We start from the raw sequence: 20,553 nt of genomic DNA, 5'->3' as shown, positions 1-20,553 counted from the left end.
TTTGAGATGTACTAACATCTAACAACATTACTCACCGTCTCTAGAGCAAGTGGCAAAGGACTAGGTGGTTGATATTCGAGACCTAAGTTCGAATCCTAGTTGATTCATATTTCTAGCCAAGTTTATTTCTAAATGAAATAAACGAAACGGGTAGCATGTTATCTATTTCTCAAAAAAAAAAAAGAAGTTCTAACAACATTNTTTTTTTGGCTAAATTATAATTTTACAATATTGCTGAGCCTCGTGTATTTTAGGCTCTATATTATTTACTTTCTTGTGTTAAATATTGTGTAACTTATTTTTCTATGCTTCACAATTATTTCAATTAGCTCCAACAATTATATAATTCACATATAAAATTTGGTACAAATATTCACCAATTTTTCTTTTTTTAGATTAAGCGCCTGTTTCGCTGAGAAAGTTTTCAGAGGGGGAGCGCTTTCTTAAAAAAACGCCCATGTCCTGTTTACCTCTTTTATTAAATATTACGTCGATTAGTCTCTTAACTTAATCGTTATCTTAGATAGATCTAAAATTTGGAAAGAGCGTAGAATCAAATATAAAATTTTGTAAAAAAAAGCTTTGTGGAAGAAATTATTAATAAATAAATAATACAATATATTATATAAATAGAACATAATTGTTCAATCAGCTATTGATTTTGATAGCATTAATTGCATAAAGGTTTCCGTAAACATAGTGAATTGCAAATATATTCCTGTAAAGTTCAACTTTCATAAGTTCAACTTTTCTACAAAACTTCTAATATTTTCATATATGTTCCTCTGGTTTGTTACCGTTAGATTTAGAAAATTGTTTATATTTTCAATTTTGCTACCGCAAATATGTTCCTCTAAAAGTTATAACAGTATAATATAGGAGAAGTAAAAATGTCAAAAATTAACTAGGGTAAAGTATTTAACCTATGATTAACTAAGCTTTTCTAATGGATTCTAACGGCAGTGATATATTTGAAAAACATTAGGAGTTTTAAAAGAATAACTTATGAAAATTAAACTTTATAGGAATATATTTGTAATTTACTATGTTTGTGGGGACCTATATACAATTTACCCATTTTGATAGTATTAGTCATAATTAATGCACCCAAAAGAAAACTTTTTTAGCTAATTTTTTTATTCAATAGATATAGGGTGTAATTCAAACTTATTCTCAGAATAGAGTTGTAGGGGTTAAATTAATTCAAATTTAATAGTAAAAATTAATCTTTGAAAATTAATGAGGTCATGTATTATAATTTAAAATATAAACTAAAAATAAATTTTAAGTTTAGAATCTAAGCTTTATATAGAAACCTCCTCTAAGTCTAAATAGTATAACACAATTTAAACTTATGACTCAATAAATTTAGATTATACAATTTAAATTTTAAGCTTATAATAAATTTCACCATAGAGTTTCAATAGAACAAACAAAATTAGGACAATAGATAAATTAAATAAATCTATATAGAACAAATCTAGACTATTTGTATATTTTATTAATGTGATTAGTCTAATTGATTGATTTTTACCTTTAAAATTTTTCATTTTTTAGTCAATTTTGAAAATTTTAATTCCTTATCTTTTAGTTTGCAATTACCTTTCTAAGTGTTATTATTTATTTTAATTAAGTTAGCATCAATGATTTAAAAATCGGATTGAACCAACTTGTTCAACTAGTCGAATTGTAACCACGTCTATCAAGAGACTTAGTTCAACCCTTCGAACTGAATAAGATTAAGAATAATTTTGAATATTATTTTCTGATTCATTAGCCATCACAAATTTAAAAAATTATTAATTGTAAAATTTTAAAAAATAAATATCTACTATCTAATAAAATTTTAAAATTCTCAACCTTTGAATTAGAAGCAAAAATAACTAGCAAATTAAATCAAAAAAATAATCTAAATTTTTTCCTTGTTTTTTTAAGAAAAATTAGAAAATAGTAGGTATGGAGATAAATTTCAACCAGCATAGTCATTTGCAATATATAAATAATTTAATAAAGAGAAAAAAAAATTACCTTTGAAAGCCATAACTAAATTGGAATATTGGAAATTTGTAATCTATCCAAAAATAAAATCTCTTATATTTGGATGGAGAAAAAAACAAACAAACAAAAAGAGAGATGAGAGATGATAGATTAGATAATATAATGGGGGCAAAATTATTTAATTAACCTCAAATCAAAAGATCAAAATATTTTTTTTGGGTACCCAATTACCTATAACTTTCTAAATGTGACCTATTATTATAGATCATTATTAAATACAAATTAAATTTAAATCGTTAAATAGGAATAAATAAACGATATCCAAAAATAGAAAGTATAAAAGTATTACTCGTATGATATAGATCTGGTTAAGGATTTTTGTATGACTAGTCTTGTCCAAAAAATAGGGCTAAAATGCAACACGCCTTCATGTAAATATTCTTTTTTTATTTTTTTTTTCTGACTTTAAAAAATATATATTTTATTCTCTTAAAATTTTAAGATTATATATTCAGTCTATCTCCATCAAGTTTCATCATTATTTCGTCTATTTATTATAATTTATATCAAAAAAATATTTAAAAGTAAAAAAATATATATTTTTTTCTAATAAAATAAGTAAGGTAATTTGGTCATTTCGTCTTCTTCATTAACACCATAACTTTCTAAAAATATTTTTAATATTTTAAAAAAACAAAATATAAAATATAGGGTTGTGTGGCTATAGCTGAAAGGGTTTCTGCACTTTTTTCAACTAAAAAAATGTTCTCATACACATTGATGAGGGTGCACAAATTATGTTTTTATTTATTATTTATTATTTATTATTTATTCTCCCCTTTCCCTTGCTTCACATTCCTCCTCCTCAAGTGCCTCACACCACTTCAATGGATAATAAAGAAGAAGATGCACCACACAACCAAATCCAACCTCAAGGTTCCATAATCTCTCTCACTACATTCTCTCTCTCTCTCTCTCTCTCTCTCTCTCTCTCATGCTTTTAGATCTCTATTATGAGTAGTTTTGATGATTTGGGCTCATCTAATTGATGGGTTTTGGTAATGAATTGTTGGTATCACAGCACAAAACCTTGATTTATGTGCTAGTGAAATTAAGGATTTGTCCCCTCACAAATTTTCAAATTTTATGTATCAAATAATTTTTATTTAAATTTTAATAATCTGTCAGTTTACTGGTTTTTTTCTAAAAAAAAAATAAAATTGTCATTTTGCCATCATTTGTTATTTCTATTATCTCTGTTCTCTCACTCATGTCATATTACATGAACACTGCTTCTTAAACCTTTCCCAGAGGAGGGAAAACAAAAAACTTAAAAAAAAAATTAAGGGCCTAACAATCCAGACAGTAGGGATGTCAACGAGTCGGATTCGGTGCGGGTTGTCAAAAAAAAAAAAAAATAAAACAACAATTATTGCAACTTCTAGACACTATTCTCTTTTTCCTTGCTATATAATCCAACTATTTCTTTTGAGTTTTTGATATTTATTATGGATGTCCCAAATTATGGTACAATTATTGATTATTTATACGGAGCTAAACTACTATGCTTTTAAAAGAATAAAGGCGTTCGTACTTTCAAGTTGTTTTCGATGATAGAACATTCGATTCGGCGATCAGCTCTATTAGATATAATCTATAGTGTTGGAATTATCTAAAAATCAAATTTCATAATTTTTTTATCTTCGTTTGTCTAGTGAACAAGTAGCTTCAAAATGAATGATTAAAAATAAAAATATTATAAAAATTGTGATAAAAGATAATTTCAAATTGGAAGAATCAATCTTTCTCTTGATCGTAAGCAGAATTTTTTAAGTAAAATTTCACCTAATTTGTATTATTCTACACCGTTGTATCAGCCATTGAAATAGTCATTTTTTAGACTCTTTGATCACTCGATAAATGATGTTAAAAAATTATAAAATTTAATTTCAAAAGTAGTTCTAATAGTGTAGATTTAAAAAAGTCGAGCGTCAAATCAGATGTTCCGTCAATCGAAAACAACTTGAAATACAGAAGCCTCCGTACTTTTTAAAGCACAAATGACGTACTCATTTGTACCTTATATGCAATACCATGATCAAACTATGCCGCGCATTGTTCTAAATCAGGATCCACCGGCGTTGTCTCAGATTCTTCTGCTGCTTCTGCTGCTTCCTCGCTATGCGAAAAGATAACCGAACTCACTTCCTCGGTGTTGGAAACATTCCGGAGGAAACCAGTCTCCTACCGCATCCTCCTTGTTCTCAGCAGCGCGGCAATGCTGACAGCATTTCCCGCGTCGAGCCTCCTGTCTCGCCTCTACTACTCCGACGGCGGGCAGAGCAAATGGATCATTTCGTGGGCTGCGGTCGCAGGGTGGCCGCTGACTGCACTCTTCTTGATTCCCGCCTATTTCGCGAATCGAATTTCGCCGACTCCGCTTTCGCTTAAGCTGCTGGCTTGGTACATCCTCCTCGGCTTCCTCAGCGCCGCCGACAATCTCATGTTCGCGTGGGCTTACGCTTACCTCCCCGCGTCCACCGCTTCGCTCCTCGCGGCTTCGTCGCTAGTGTTCTCCTCCCTCTTCGGGTACTTCATTGTCAAGAACAGGATCAACCTCGCTTCCGTAAACGCGATCGTGATCATCACCGCCGGCGTGGTCGTCATAGCCCTCGATGCGAGATCGGACCGCTACGAGGGGATCACCGACAAGCAGTACACTCTCGGGTTCGTGTGGGACATCCTCGGCTCGGCCCTGCACGGCCTGATCTTCGCGCTATCGGAGCTAGTTTTTATAAAAGTGCTCGGGAGGAGGTCTTTTCATGTGGTATTGGAGCAGCAGGTCATGGTTTCGTTTGCGGCTTTCGCATTCACAACTTTGGGGCTTGTCGTGCAGAAGGGCTTCGCGGAGATGCGGTCGGAGGCGGAAAGGTTTGCGCGCGGGGGGAGTTCGTATGCGCAAGTGCTTTTCTGGGCAGCAGTTACATTTCAGCTGGGGGTGCTGGGGGGCACAGGGGTGCTGTTCTTGGCTTCTACAGTCTTTGCAGGTGTGCTGAATGCAGTCAGGGTGCCACTGACCAGCATTGCAGCAGTGGTGTTGTTTCAGGATCCCATGAGTGGGTTTAAGATCTTGTCTCTGGTCATCACAGTTTGGGGTTTTGGTTCATATATTGTTGGCCACTCATCTGCAAATAAACCCTCCTAATAATATGTAATTTGTAATTTGTTACGATCGACCGTCGGGCGGTGGATCGATTACAGGAAAAGTCAGATGACTCGAATACCCTCCGAAAAATTATCGGAATATTTTAGGTCATAGAAGAGAGGGGTGTTGAGTTATTTTCGCTTTTGTGCGAGTGAAGAGCTAGTTGATGAGCAATTGTACAACTGCGGAAATCAAATGAGAAAGAAAATAGAGAAAATATCAACTTATGCTCCAGCAATACATATTATTATATGCTTGTTATTGCAGTTGTGAGACATAATGTGTGTTGATATGGGTTGATGAAGATTGTTATGTATTTAATTTCATGAGTTCTTTTTTTTTTTTTTTTGAAAGAGAGAAAGACAGCATGTTATCCGTTTCATCATTTTTTCTAAAAATAAATTTAGCTGATAATGTGAAGATATTAGATTTCGAACTTGAAACCTCGAATATCAATCATTAAGTCATTTATCACTTGCGCTAGGAACATTGTAAGATAAATCTAAAATTTTGGGCGAGAGTAGGTTGAATTCTGTAATACTGAATGACACGTTTGGGTAATTGAGACGTTCTTTTCCTCCGCTCGTTTTCCTTTTCTTTTATTGTTCTTTTCTATTTTTTTATTTTTTTTGTCCTTTTCCCCTATGTCTTACACGACTCATTGCCTCAGTTTTTTATCATTTGCTGAATGAATGAAACACATAGTCTGTTTAATGGGCCGCATAAACAATCACTCCATCTTTTAAAATCAAAGAAAGAAAGAAAAAAAAAAAAAATCAATGCATCTCTTTAAGTGATGGGCCTTCGCAATGTTTTTTGTGTCTCCTTTTCTAATATTTTAACAGAAACTCAAGTTCTAAATATTTCAATATATAGTAGAAAAAACAAAGAAGGGCTTGGTAAACAAACACAAAACTTGGTTCTTTGAACTTGCTAAAACCATTGTACACTCTTCTTATAGGAATAATATTTAATATGTTCTTTAAAATTTGAAAAACATCTAATTTACTTCTGGTCTACCAAAATACCTTTTATATTTATAAAAAATTATTTCAAATATACCCTTATCCTCTAGGATTTACCAATGAAATTTGGAGTTTAGAAGGATATTTTGGGAAATAAAAGGTAAATTTAAACATTTTGAATAGTAATAAAGTGATAAGTTATAGTATGCATTATGATTTTGATTCTTTTTGAAATAAATTTAGTAATTTTATAATACCATGGAGCCAAAAAAATTAAAATACAAAATACTCCTGATTGTAATTTGATGTGAGTATCCAATTTTAAAATGCCAAAAAAGAAAAAGTAGTAAAAGATGTGAAAGAAGCCCAATTGATGAACATTATCTGAAAGCAAATTAAAGTAAAAAAAAAAGAAATTTTGGGGAAAAACCATTATTTCTATTTATATTATATTTAAATTATAAAAAATGCGGGACATTAAAATAGAAAACGTTGTTTAAATTATGAAAAGGTATGGAAATAAAATTAAGAAATTTTGGGGAAATCCCACTATGTCGATTTATAAAGTTATTTGAACTATGAAAGAAAAATGGAAATAAAATAAAAAGTTATAAAAATTGTGGAAAATATATTTAACTTATGAAAAATATGGAAATTGAGATTAAAAAAAGGAAATGTTGGTCAAAACCCGTTATTTAGATTTATACTGTTGGAAACGTGATTTTATCGTGTGAATTTTCACGTGCTTTCTGCTTTCGTAAGTTTAATTTGTGATTTGCATCTTCGATCACATCAAAATAATGATAAATTTCCTCCCTACTTTGCTGCATAATTTTTTCATCAATAAAAATCATATTATCATTGTGAACTTTCTCATCGATTTGAGTTGCACCGTTTTGATCATCAAGATACTCTTCACAAACTTGATATTCTTCATGATTTTGATTAGACTTTTCTTTCCAAATTTCTTTGCAAATTGGGGCTTCAGTATCTTCACTATTGGGTTGAATTTCTTCTTCTTCTTGAATTTCATTCTCTTCCTGCAAATCTTCTCCTCCAATTTTCAATAGCGTTCTCCACGCTTCTCGTGCCGTCTTTATTGTTGAAATTTTTCCAACCAACGATAGATCCACTGTTTGAAGAATATATGATAGAGCTTCTCTATCTCTTTTTCAAAATTCTTCTTTACCAAATTCTTTTTCATAATTTATATTCTCCACTACATCCCACAAATCTTGGGATTCTAAAAAATATCGAATAATGATTTTCCACCGTTTAAAGTTCGTTCCATCGAACTTTGGTAAATTAGGTTGAATAAACCAATCATCTAAATCCATAACGAAATTTGAAAATCCGAAAATTAGGTTTCGGGCTTGTACCTTTCTGTTTGGATGACATTCTTAATTCATCGAGATTTCGCCGAATTTTCTATACTTCGGCTTGCTTACCTAGCCCTTCTGGTTATCTGGTCAAGTCTGCTTGGATCTCTTCACGGGCTCTCCTTGCTCTTTTTTCGTCAAGCGTCACAATCACCTGCTGTCGTGTGTTGTTCGGAAGCCAATTTCTTCAAAGCAATTCCTTCGCTTTGGTTTCACTTGAACGTCACCTCGTTGATCAGCTACAAGTCGCTTGACTTTGACGTAGCTATCCGGTACATTAGATCTATATTCTTTTCAAATATGCTGTCAGCTGGTTTATAAGTCGGATTGTACTTTCCGGCTCTCTTTGGCTGTTTTGGCATTCGATAATCTCTCAAAAACAGCTTCATCCACTTATTAGAAAGCGCAATTTGCTCTGATACCAATTGTTAGAACTGGTATTTGTGTTAATACCGATTATATAACCCAAGATCTAAAATAAAACAAAATAATATGGAGAAGAGATATTGGAGGAGAGAGAAGATACCTAAACTAATACTTTATTAATAAAAAATAATTAATTACATTCTGAGCAACACCTATGCAGCCATGTCTATTGTGGCTTATTCATCTAATTAATCCATACCTAAATATATATAGCCATTAAATCATAACAGATGATAAATCTAATTTTATTTGGGATAATTACAAATCCTAACCATTATCAAATAAAAGATTTAAACTTATCTATAACTATATTTTAATTAAGTTTGGATTATTATTTCCAACATATACTATTATTTAAATTATGAATGAAAAATATAAAAAATATAAAATAAATACATTATTTAAATTATGAAAATATAAATAACATAAATAAAATTTATATTTTAAATTATAGAAAATTTCAAATTAAAAAATAATAAAAACGTGGTCGGCAGGATTCGAACCTGCGCGAGCAAAGCCCATATGATTTCTAGTCATACCCGATAACCACTCCGGCACGACCACAATTTAATAAACAAATGTCAAATAATATTTAATTATTTAATTAATTAAAATAAAATACTTAACGGGTTTGGATATTTAAGATATTGTTCAAATCCGAACCCGAACGGACTTGGATTAAACGAGTATGGTTTCAGTTATGGATAAACAAAATTATTTTATACCTGACCTAACCCCAATCTGCTTTCCATTTTATAATATATAAAAAATTTAAAATTATATTTTTAAATTTTAAATCTAAAAGTTGGAAAAGATTCAGATTTCTATCAAATCATAGCTACAAAATTTTTAAAATTATATTATACTTAACGGGTATAATAGCATATCAGTAAATTGCTAGTTAGAATAAAAATAATTAAAATTATACTTAACGGGTATTATATTAAAATTTTAAAATTATATTATACTTAACGGGTATAATATATAAAAATTTAAAATTATATTATACTTAACGGGTATAATATAAAAAAATTTTGAATCGTAAACACTTTGCTACAAAATGATTGTGAGTTGCTTCCATCCACTGGGCATGTTTGTTTCAACGTAAGTAGATTTGGGGTGGAAGTGGATTTTGAGTTGAAGTGGAGTTGGGGTGAAAATTAGTTCACTTCTGCTGTTTGTTTCTAACTGTGAAAGTGCAATTCTGCGAGTTATGTTGTTTGTTTGGTAGAAAGTAGATGATATAAAAAGTGTAGCTCTTCACCCCCGGTATACTTACTTCCAAAGCGATATTATTGTATTTTGTAACTTATAGTGAATAATAAATTATAATAAATAAAAAATTAATATAATTATATATGTATATAATTATATATATGTATAATTATAAAATAAATTTTAAAAAATTATATTATTTGTTTGCATATAAATTATAATAATGCAACAAATAAAATTCTAAAGTTAAAAAATTATTAACATTTAACAAATTTATTTTTCATCATTTTCTAAATATACAAATTAAACAAAAAATATATTAAAGCTTACCTAATCAAATTTGATCATATTTTAGAAGAGATAACCCTAACACATTAATCTATTCTTGCATTTTTTTCATTTCACCGGAATTAACTTCGCCCATGGAAGGACGAAGTCAAATTCATTATTTTAGATGAACTGGACTTTCGGGCGTAATAAAATTACGATGAATCAAACAGCAAAAATGATCAATTTTTACCGAAAATCACTTTTCCCGTCCCACTTCCACCCGCTTCCCTCGAAACAAACAGGCCCTAAATTCCTGAATGCAGGTCATCAACAGAAGAAGATCAGCAAAACAAGGCACACCTCAAAATACACAAACCATTTAAGTTCGCAATTATAAATTTCTATCAAATCATAGCTTCTTATCAGTAACTTGATGCGGTTTTATTAATTTCAGTAGTTTCAGGGACCCAGAAGTTGCTTCTCTACATTAAAGCACAAAATTCTAATTAGAGTAAAAAATAAAAATAAAAAACATCATAATTACAAAAGGTGCTTCTACCCCGGAAACATCATAATTTGCTCTTTGCCCTTGTAAAGTGCTATATATATAATATATAAATTTAGGGATTGTTTGTAAATTTTTTTTTATTATTATGAGGGGTCAAAGTGCGAATCATGATATATTCGAGGTTTATCCGCATTAGACGAGTTATAAACACTCTTTATCTAATCATTGGCGACCAAAGCCTCGGGAGCGCTTTCGATCTTCTTAATGACAAGCCTCTTGTGGGGTGGAAGGTCCTTCGCCGAAGGAGAGAGAGCATCCACAATAACCGTGTCGTCCTCCTTGAACTCTCCCTTGAGAACGTTGAGGGCCATCACATTTTCGACCATCTGTTGAATCACGCGCTTAACAGGTCGGGCCCCGAAGTTCGGGTCGAACCCAAGAAGCCCTAGAAGCTCGACTGCTTCTGGCGTGTACTGGAGGTTGATCTTCTTTTGCTTCATCCTCTCTTTCACACGAGCCAGCTGCAGAAATGGTGTTCATATTTTTCAGTATTAGTAACATGGAAAAAACAAAGGAAAAAAAAGATCACGAGGTGAAATTGATAGAAAGAAAAGCAAAGAAGAAACAGCAGATAAGTCGCCCAAAGCTCATTTTAGCTTCCTCCCAAAGCAAAAGCTCTGAACTAGTTTATTTAGCAATATGCACCAACTCGAAAAGAAAACACAATACAACGAGCAACAGCTGTTACAGCTGTTACGGTCAATGAAGTAGATTTCGAACAAAAGATCTTATGATCAAGGGTAAATTACACTTTCGGTCCTCAAACTAGAGGTTCGTTGCAATTTCTAGCTCGATGTATAAAAGATGCGACACTTTAATCCTCGAACTTTCTGAATTATTGCAATCTAGTGTGACAACTAAATTTTTCTTGAATACGCACTGATAAATTAATAATATCGAAGTGATATAGTATCTTAATTTTTGTAGCATCATTAACTAAGATATTAGTACAATTTAGAAAGTTTGAGGACTAAAATGCCACATGCCTCATATTTCGAGCTGAAATTGCGACTAATTAAGGTTTGAGGACTAAAGTGTCAAGCGTCTCATAATTCGAGCCAAAAGTTGCAACGAATTAAAGTTCGAGGACTAAAATATCACACACCTCATAGTTTGAGGACCAAAAAAGAAAGTGTAATTTACCCTGTGGTCAATAAAGAAGCTTTTTTTGAACAGAACAACGAATATAGCTTTCCAGTAAAAATATCACGGAATTTGAAACTTCGAGCAGACAGCTTACTCTATGTTCAGAAGAGCCAAAAAAATATATATCTATGAATATTAAACTATGTTAGGAAAAATAAGAAAGTGAAGAATATACCTGTATTTCCACAATACGGTTGATTTCTTTAGTGTCGAGCGGCTGGAAAACAATATATTCATCCACTCTGTTTAAGAACTCTGGTCGGAAAGTTTGCCTAGCGAGGTCGACAACCTGCTTCTTCATTATCTCATAGACAACTTCCTTGGTATCCACCGTATTCCGAAGAGTCTCCAAAATTAAGTGCGACCCAACATTCGACGTCATTATAATAACACAGTTAGTAAAACTAACTGTCCTTCCCTGAGAATCAGTTATTCTTCCATCATCCAACAGTTGCAAAAGAATATTGAACACATCAGGATGAGCCTTCTCGATTTCATCAAAGAGAACGACAGAGTAAGGCCTTCGTCGAACTGCTTCAGTTAATTGGCCCCCTTCCTCATAACCAACATAGCCGGGCGGCGCACCAACCAATCGGGAAACAGCATGCTTTTCCATGTATTCGCTCATATCAATCCTAACAAGTGCATTTTCGGTATTGAAAAGATATCCAGCTAGGGTTTTTGCGAGCTCGGTCTTCCCAACCCCCGTGGGGCCCATGAACATGAAGCTCGCGATCGGGCGGTTCGGGTCTGATAATCCGGCCCTAGATCGGCGGATGGCATCGGCCACAGACTTAACCGCGATGTCTTGACCTACTACCCTCTTATGAAGAACGTCTTCTAACATTACCAATTTGTCCCTTTCAGATTGTTGAAGGCTTGAGATGGGAATGCCCGTCCACTTGCTAACGATTTCTGCAATGTCGAGGTCGGTGACCTCTTCCCGGAGCATTGAACGGCCCGATTGCTGGAATTCTGCAAGTTTCTTCTCAGCCTCTTCGAGTTGCTTCCGCAACGACATTAGCGTTCCGTACTTGAGCTCAGCCGCCCGATCCAAATCATACGCTCGTTCAGCAGCCTCCATTTCCACGTTAACTCGATCGATCTAGAATATATATGTAGACTAAAAAGTGAGAATTTATAAAGGTTCAGAAAATATTAGTAAATGGATTACTTGTAAATTAAGTCCTCAAGTTCGATCAATGATTTGTTGCATTTAATCCCATAAAAAACACTTCTATCAAAGCTGGAAAAGTTTTTACCTCCTCTTTGATTGATTTAATTTTTGTCATCAGGGATTTTTCATACTCCCAGTGCTCAGAAAGCTCTCTCTGCTTTTGCTTGAGAGCTGTTAGATCGGCCTCTATCTTGCTTAGGCGTTCTTTGGCGGCCTTATCGGTGTCCTTTTTCAATGAGAGTTTCTCCATCTCCAACTTCAAGATTGCTCTGTCTACCTCATCCAACTCAATAGGCTTTGATGTTATCTCCATTTTAAGCTTTGCCGCAGCCTCATCAACAAGATCAATGGCTACAAGAACAAAAAGCTGTCAAAGCAATTCTTTTTATACATACAGGCAAGAATGCACAAATGCATGTACAAAAGAGTATAATTACATATTTTATCCTCTAAAGTAGTTTATAAGCGCATCTATCCTCATAAATTTTGAAAACAAATACATCAACACTCTATATCCTTATAAATTTACCATTATCCCTTACAGGAACGCACAACATACTCAAATGTATTCCTCCAACATATTTTGAGGGTCATTTTCCCTTCCCCTTTATGCTGCCAAATATGAATTATAGTCCCGTACACCATTCTTTCATCTCAATCACCGCTTAAAGATGTTGATGATTATATTTGAAAGTGCTCCAGTAATTCAGACAACAATGGCCCATTCTCAATGGCCAAGTGTCATATAATTTTAAGAGCAAACCATTACAATAATATAAGCTATAAAAATTCGATTACAAAAATTTTGATTCCAAAGGCATGCATATTAGCTGCCAGTTTTTAAAGAAGAAACATAGGCGTATGCATCTGTGCAAAGTCTATTTATACATGCCCTTAAGAAAAGTTATTTCGCACATTTACAGCCTTATACTTTTAACACAAGTGCCATCTTCAATTACCAACTTCGTAGGAATACTGAATACATGTAAAATGCCTATAAAACACGCCACACACGGTAAATTATCTATTTACCTTTAAATCATTGCAAATTCTGAAATTATCCATATGTTCTTAGGAAAACTCCTCCAACACATGCAGCTTATTCTCACAATATATATATATATATATATATATATATATATATATATATATATATATATATATATATATATATATATATATATATATATATATATATAATCCTAATACGACCGTTCCCAATTTAAAATAACAGTATTTTTGTTATAAATGGCACTTTTGAGGAGCATTTTTGGAAACTCCAGATTTCACAAGGGAATATATGTAAATGGACATTTTGCACAATCCATAAGTTAGGTTTTCATACCTTTGTCGGGCAAGAAGCGTTCAGTGATATACCGATCCGACAGAACTGCTGCGGCCACAAGAGCACTATCCGATATCTTAACACCATGGTGCAACTCATAACGCTCACGAAGGCCTCGCAGAATGGAGATGGTGTCTTCGACTGACGGCTGGCCACAATAAACCTGCTGAAACCTCCGCTCTAAAGCAGCGTCCTTTTCAATATATTTCCTGTACTCATTTAATGTGGTCGCCCCAATACAGCGGAGCTCTCCTCGACCTAACATTGGTTTTAGCAAGTTCCCCGCATCCAAAGCACCACCAGTAGCTCCTAAAGAGAGAAAAAGAGATAAAAGTTTTAGAGATAAATAGCTTCATCCAAAAACCAAATGATGTGCAAATTGGTTACATTCTTGACAGTAACCGCACATGGTAAGAAAGAACTTAGGAGTTGAAGGATCTCTAGTAAGGATTCCAAGGACTTTATGATGAGGTATCAAACTAGAACAACTCCAAAATGTAAACAGTATAAGTTATCTTCTCTAGGTTTGACCCCATGGCAGGTTTACGTTCCTCCTGTCTTTTGGGTGCCTATTTGGAGAAGGCGGGCAGGTGGGTCCGGGTTGAGTCACTCGTCTCCAAAATGATATTGATTTTAAGTAAGAACATAAGAAAAAATCAAATTACCAATGACCCATGGTATTTGACAAGGCAAATAATGGTAGGAAAGGAACAACACAATTTAACTTTAAAATTCTCTGTCCAATTTTGAGCTAGTGCAAACAGAGGAGTGACAGTAGCCCATTTCTGGATAAGCTCTTCATTACACAATAGGCAGTGAGGATTCAAGCAGTGAAAACGTCTCTCCGCATGAAGAGACGATGGTTGGTTTGGTTTTTAAAAGGAATGAGCAATAATTGCCAGAAAATAGCAATAATATGACAAATAATTGTGATTATAACATTATATTAGGAGAAAATTATTAATTTTGCCATCAACTCAAAAAGTCCACAAGAATAGCCACCAAAAAAATAACTCTACCGACTAGAGGAATAATATTAACCTTCAAAGGCTTGGACAATGTTGTGTGCTAAACATAAATTTTAAATGCTATCTATGTCAATGGTGTTCAAAAGATAGAAACGAGTAGTTACTCTTCTTAAAGAATCAAGCACAGTTTGAAAACGTCAAGTCTACAATGTTAAGTTGCATTTTCCTGATTATGGAAGTTTCTCTACTGGCTATTATCCGAAGTTTCAATTTTGTTATGTACCATGATAGAAGCATTTCTGTGACCAAAAAAAAAAAAAAGCACCCACTGCCACAAATAGAAAATCTCATATGTTCTAGAACAAAGATATTAGCACATTTAAAATCCTACTGTTACAGTTAATAATTATTTCCCTGAAAACAGAAACAGAAGCATGATAATAAATGTAAACAATATTCAAGTGCAACCTCAACAAAATACAAACCTGCACCAACCACAGTGTGGATCTCATCAATAAATAATATAATTTGTCCATTGGAGGCAGTTACTTCCTTCAGAACAGCCTTCAGTCTTTCCTCAAAATCACCGCGGAATTTAGCCCCGGCAAGAAGTGATCCCATATCCAATGAGATGAGCTGTGCAAAAAGAGTTCACGGAAGTATTAATTCCATGTAAAGATTACAAGTTATTCCTCTATCATGGTAAGAAAATGAAACCTTATTCCATTCCTTTGACTAGGTCAGAAATGCCAATTTAGTCTATACACTCAGAGGGGCAGATAGAGGTAAATTCTTATGAAATAGAAAGCAAAAGCTTCAAATTGGAGCTTCTGCCTTGGAAGTTACTAAAGATCATATCATCTACTGACCACATCAAAACCTCCAAAATTTCTTTGCCAATGTTTGGCTAATGCTTATGGAATAGAGAAGCTACTGTAGAAGGCATCCCAAAATCTCAAATAGGCATTTAATTCTTTGATCTCTTCTTCCAAATCCTAGCGACATGCACTTAGAACCAATTAGCTACACATCTATCCCATTATAAATAAAAGTCTCACTGTAATCTCAAAATTATGAATTAACCATAGAGGCCTTACATAAGCCAGTTTTAGCCAACCAAAGATTATAATGCAAAGTCCTAAATTAAAAAGAAGGAATCAAAAAGATAGGTAGTTGATCCCTCCTCATTAGATAGAAAGCCAGATCCATACTTCAAATAATCTGAAAAAGTATAATACAAACAACAAAGTAGCGTCTTATCACACGTGATCTAGCATGTAGGTGAAATTACAAGACCAAGAATTGACGATGCTGCTCATAGACCCCAATCATTAGGCAATCATGGAATGAATATGATAACTATTAACCAGACTACAAATCAGACAGAAAAAGCAAAAAAAAAATTAAAGATGTAAAAGAGAGAGAGAGAGAGAGAGAGAGAGAGAGACAGAGTACCTTCCTATTAAATAAAGGTTCAGGAACATCTCCTCGCACAATTCTTTGAGCTAATCTGCAAAATAATAACAACCAAGTTATTAGATGCCATGAGATGTGCAAGTGGACAAATAAACGCAAATTTCTCGACTTACTAATTTGGTCCAGTTCTTTTCACTCTTTTTTGCATCTTTGAGCCAAAATATCTTTTCATGGGTCGAAGTGTACAGAAGTACAAAACAATGTCGGCAAGTACAGACTTTTCAGACTATGAAAAAAGATTTTGATCCAAAATACAAGAATAAAAATTGTTGGACCCAAGTTGCAAAAACAATGAAAAGCTGAACTGTCTTTGCAAAATCCCCCACCGCCCCCAACCCCCAAAAAAATAAATAATATAGAGACATCAATAATACCCTTCAGCAATAGCAGTTTTCCCAACACCTGGTTCACCAATAATAACGGGATTGTTCTTCGTTCTCCTACACAGTATCTGAATGCAACGACGTATTTCATCATCACGTCCTATGACAGGGTCGAGTTTGCCACGCCTAGCTAATTCAGTCAAGTCATTTCCATACTTCTCTAGCGCCTGATATTTTCCCTCGGGATCTAATAGCAAGAAAAGGCAGAATGCAAATTCAGCCTCATAATTTCATAGCCCGCTAAAACAATGATAAAAAATAGCTCTGTCAATGTGGTGAAGACAAAGCAAACCACACCATCAAACGAGCAGTTAAGCAAATATGCATGGAATAGTGGAGTATTGAAATGTATATTATAGTGTCAGAAGATATGTGATCGTTAGCAGATAAGTTAAACTACATGTAGCATGTCAAATTTCCTTCAGGGCTGGATTACTTGTACTGAAAACCCTACAGAAGACCAACAACATTCACTGTGATATTAAATATTTATACTAGGAATAAGAAACTTCAATTTGGATAGTTTTGTTATTCCAGATATTAAGTAATGTAGGAGAAAACCGTTTTGAATAGTAAGCAAAAGATTTAACAACGACATAAATAGCTCCACCCATTATCGCCCACACTTCATATATGCATACATAAGTTATTTGCATGTGCACGTATGCATATATGCATAGATATATAATATGCACAAAAACTTAGTGGATACTTCTACTAGCTTTATATTTCTATAAGAGTGAGGTGCAAAAATTATAAATTCTGGTGCCATACTTTGATCAGTTACTCGTTGACTTCCCCGTACGGCTGAAACAGCTTCCTTAAGCTCCTTCTCACCAAGTTGGAGCTTCTTCAATAACTGCTGCCCAAATCTTTTATCTGAAGTAAAAGCAAGCAAGAGATGCTCCACTGACACAAAGTCGTCACCAAACTCTTTTCTGTACTTCTTCGCATTCTCCAAAATTGTAACGAGACTTGACCCAACTATAGGTCCACTTGTGTCGCCAACAATCTGCCAGAGTAACAAAAGATTACAAATCAGATATTTTACATGTAAATGCCCTAGCTTATACATCACTGCAAAATCTGAATTTCACGCCCCTTTAAAAATTGGTTTTTATGCATGTAATCTTGCAGTAATAAAGACCCCAATCTTTTGTAAACGTTTTTTAATACAGAACCAGCATCCTACGATGAATTGGATAACTCTCGAGCTTTACAAAAGGAGTATTTTGGTTAAGAAACTGTACTTTTAAGGGGTATACAAGAAACTTCAGTGTACACATTTGCATATGTAAAAGCCCAATTACAAATTTCTTACAGATTACTACTAGCTGCTAACCTGCTAACATTAAATTGAAAAATAAATATTACCTTAGGTTGCGATGAAATAAATTCGTCCGTAGTTTGCAAAATTGTTGTATTGTCAATTCCAGCCTTCGTAAATATTCTCCGAGCCAACCCGTCTTTTTGCTCTAGAAGGGCTTTCATCAAATGCTCAGATTCCACTACTTGCTGCTTACACATTCGTGCTGCATCTACGGCACCAATAATCCCCTCCCATGCCATCTCCGTGAATTCTCCTTGGTTGATCTAGCAGTGTAAAAACAAAAGACGCATCCAATTCTTATGTCTGATCTTAACAAGAAATAATAATAAAAAGGCAAAAGAAAAACATGTCATTCAATTAGCTATGAAATTGATATTCAAAATTTATGATTTTTGATATGTAGGCCTCCTGACTACAATTAAACACATCCAACAAATTAGATTTTGATTTTTGAAACCTTCATAATAAATTTTACGATTATGGCGTATGATGTGTATTTATACTCGAGGTGCAGAGAGTAATTTCTGAAATAACTTTTGTAAAATAGTAAATGGGACCACAAGAAAAGGCATTTTGTTCCCTGTTACAAAAAAATTACACAGAAAATAGAGCATCCCAACAAAATTAACAGTAGGATACACTACTAATCAACAAATAATGACCTATTACCATGAAAAAAGCCACACCTTTCGATCTAATCGCCATATATACATACAAAATTGGTACCTGCGAAGAGGTTCCGGTGCTATACTGAGAAGGGGTGGTGGAGTGGAATTGCCGAGCGAGGAGGGGTTCCTTACCCAATCGCCCCATATACGTAAGAGGCCAAACGCGATCTCCAACTCCGAACAGGAGACCAAGCGGAGCGGCGGCGCCGCCGCCGAAGAGCGGCTGCGAAAGCGCGAGGGGGGGAAGGGCACGGGCGGAGTAGGGGCGGCGCGCTACCGCCGCCGCCGCCGCCGACGACGACGACGCACCGGCGGAGGAGGCGCGCGCGGAGCGACCTTTAGCGAGCCGCGCCTCGGCCGTAGCCGCGACATTGTTCGGCAAAGAGCGTGGCTTGAGGGGGCAGAGAGAAATTTCCAGAGGTGAGGGTTTTATGATAAGGGTAGATTTTATAGAGGTAATTAAAAATATGAGAAATTTAAAAAAAAAATTAAAAAAGGAGAAGGTTGTCGAAGGTGAGAGAACGTTCGGAATTGCTTACACAGGAATCTGAAGGCCACGCTGGTATGCACCGTGACGGTGATGCGGTGATGTTCTCATGCTTAGGGCCTGTTGGTTCCCTGCATGAAAAAAATTTTCAATGCGATAAGTACAATTCCATTTATTTTATCCTTAAAAAAATTTCGGACTTGAACCTTCTATCATTGCTGAATGCCGAATCTGAATCCAACAAATTTTATAAATTTATATTCCAAACCTGAATCCCGACCAAAATTTTAAAATTTGAATCCGAAAAATTTGAATCCAAAATAACTAATTTCTCTCTTATAATATTGTCAAAATATATTAATATAAATCTAAAATTTTTAAAATATAAATATTAAATATATATCAAATATATATATATATATCATATATATAAAAGCGTTTATTAGGAAATTCCGACAATTAATGACAAACGGAACCAAAAAGCAATAAAATAATATTCTCTACGATAATTATTAATTAAATTTGTTAAAAATATCTTCAAAAAAAATTGACGTTATGATCATCTACTTAAAAAATAGTATTCATATCATTTATAAATTCAATCTTATGAATGATTTATAATCAATTTGTTTTAAAAATATCTCCATATCTATTTCATATATCCATAGATCTATACTATATATAAAAAACGTATAGAAATTCCGACAAGTAATGACAGACGGAATCCAAAAAGAAAATAAAATAATGATTCCCTACTGAATAGTTATAATTAAATTTGTTAAAAATATCTCATAATAAATATATAATAGTTATTGTAATTGGATATATATAATATACAGAATTTATATTGATTTTGAATAAATTATAATAATATTACGTGCATTCGCACGTAATAATTCAACTGTAATATATATATAGAATTAGGGTGGAATACTATAATAGTAAAACGCTTTTTTTGGCTTATCAAGTTTTTTAACCCATTGAATGAAAAATTATAGGGTCAGGATCGATAATCAGCTCGGTGAGTTGACGTGCTCCACCTAGGGTTGATGTCTCCACTGGGTTATAGTATTATCAATGCGCTTAGAAATAATGAAAAAGAGCTGCATCCACAAGGCTAAAAATTAGTAGCAACAAGTGGGTTTCTTTTATGAATTATTTATTCGAGCTTGTTGGTACTAATAGTAGCCCAATCCAACTCTCTCCTCTCCGCCAGTCCAACTCTCTCTCATCTCTCTCTATCTATAGAGAGAAGAGCAGAGTTGAGCTAGAATACTAATCGATAGCGAACAGCCTCCGTTGCCCACCCATTGTTTCTCGATGATGGAGCCCATCCAAAATCTTATAAATTTCCTGACGATCGGCCCGTCTGAACATGATCTATACCACTTGAAGTGTTTAGAAATCAAATTTCATATATTTTCGACATTGTTCTCTTATACATCGAGTGGACACAAAAATGAACGGCTGAAAATGAATATTCTTTAAAAAATGATTATAGGAGTCTTGTAATCAAGATCAAGAGTATAGATCTTATTTTAAATAGT

At 33.8% G+C, this 20,553-nt stretch overlaps 2 protein-coding genes and 1 non-coding gene across 5 annotated transcripts; 1 reads left to right on the top strand and 2 right to left on the bottom strand.

The window, feature by feature from the left end:
- LOC109718103 (probable purine permease 5) lies at positions 2,759 to 5,437 on the top strand. 2 transcript variants are annotated; one of them, XM_020244126.1, is made up of 2 exons: positions 2,759 to 2,934; positions 4,149 to 5,437. In XM_020244126.1, the coding sequence occupies exons 1-2, from the start codon at positions 2,796 to 2,798 to the stop codon at positions 5,201 to 5,203; spliced, it is 1,194 nt and encodes a 397-aa protein (XP_020099715.1). In that variant the 5' UTR covers positions 2,759 to 2,795; the 3' UTR covers positions 5,204 to 5,437. The 2 variants fall into 2 exon arrangements, with proteins under 2 accessions (XP_020099715.1, XP_020099714.1); XM_020244125.1 differs by having other exon boundaries at positions 4,128 to 5,437.
- On the bottom strand, positions 8,456 to 8,537 carry TRNAS-AGA. The gene has a single exon. It is a non-coding gene; the product is annotated as a tRNA-Ser (tRNA).
- Positions 9,857 to 18,849, bottom strand: LOC109718389 (chaperone protein ClpB3, mitochondrial). Of its 2 annotated transcripts, none has more exons than XM_020244609.1 (10): positions 18,578 to 18,849; positions 17,896 to 18,114; positions 17,296 to 17,533; positions 16,513 to 16,708; positions 16,118 to 16,172; positions 15,148 to 15,298; positions 13,695 to 14,003; positions 12,435 to 12,700; positions 11,348 to 12,277; positions 9,857 to 10,487 (listed from the first exon to the last, which is right to left on the bottom strand). In XM_020244609.1, the coding sequence occupies exons 1-10, from the start codon at positions 18,662 to 18,664 to the stop codon at positions 10,185 to 10,187; spliced, it is 2,754 nt and encodes a 917-aa protein (XP_020100198.1). In that variant the 5' UTR covers positions 18,665 to 18,849; the 3' UTR covers positions 9,857 to 10,184. The 2 variants fall into 2 exon arrangements, with proteins under 2 accessions (XP_020100198.1, XP_020100199.1); XM_020244610.1 differs by having other exon boundaries at positions 18,652 to 18,849.

This window comes from Ananas comosus, linkage group 12 (assembly GCF_001540865.1).
Source record: "Ananas comosus cultivar F153 linkage group 12, ASM154086v1, whole genome shotgun sequence".
Lineage (NCBI taxonomy): Eukaryota > Viridiplantae > Streptophyta > Magnoliopsida > Poales > Bromeliaceae > Ananas > Ananas comosus.
The sequence above is the reverse complement of the archived record's forward strand: the minus strand, read 5'-3'. Positions and strand labels throughout refer to the sequence as shown.

What these genes read in the sequence shown, in the direction of transcription:
- LOC109718103 (XM_020244125.1), top strand. Translation starts at nt 2,796, where the DNA reads ATGTTTTTATTTATTATTTATTATTTATTATTTATTCTCCCCTTTCCC. An exon ending in CAACCAAATCCAACCTCAAG is followed by an intron (nt 2,935 to 4,127) that starts GTTCCATAATCT and finishes GTTCTAAATCAG; the next exon opens with GATCCACCGGCGTTGTCTCA.
- LOC109718389 (XM_020244609.1), bottom strand. Translation starts at nt 18,664, where the DNA reads ATGGGGCGATTGGGTAAGGAACCCCTCCTCGCTCGGCAATTCCACTCC. An exon ending in TTATTTCATCGCAACCTAAG is followed by an intron (nt 17,534 to 17,895) that starts GTAATATTTATT and finishes TTACTCTGGCAG; the next exon opens with ATTGTTGGCGACACAAGTGG. An exon ending in ACCGTATTGTGGAAATACAG is followed by an intron (nt 10,488 to 11,347) that starts GTATATTCTTCA and finishes CCATTTCTGCAG; the next exon opens with CTGGCTCGTGTGAAAGAGAG.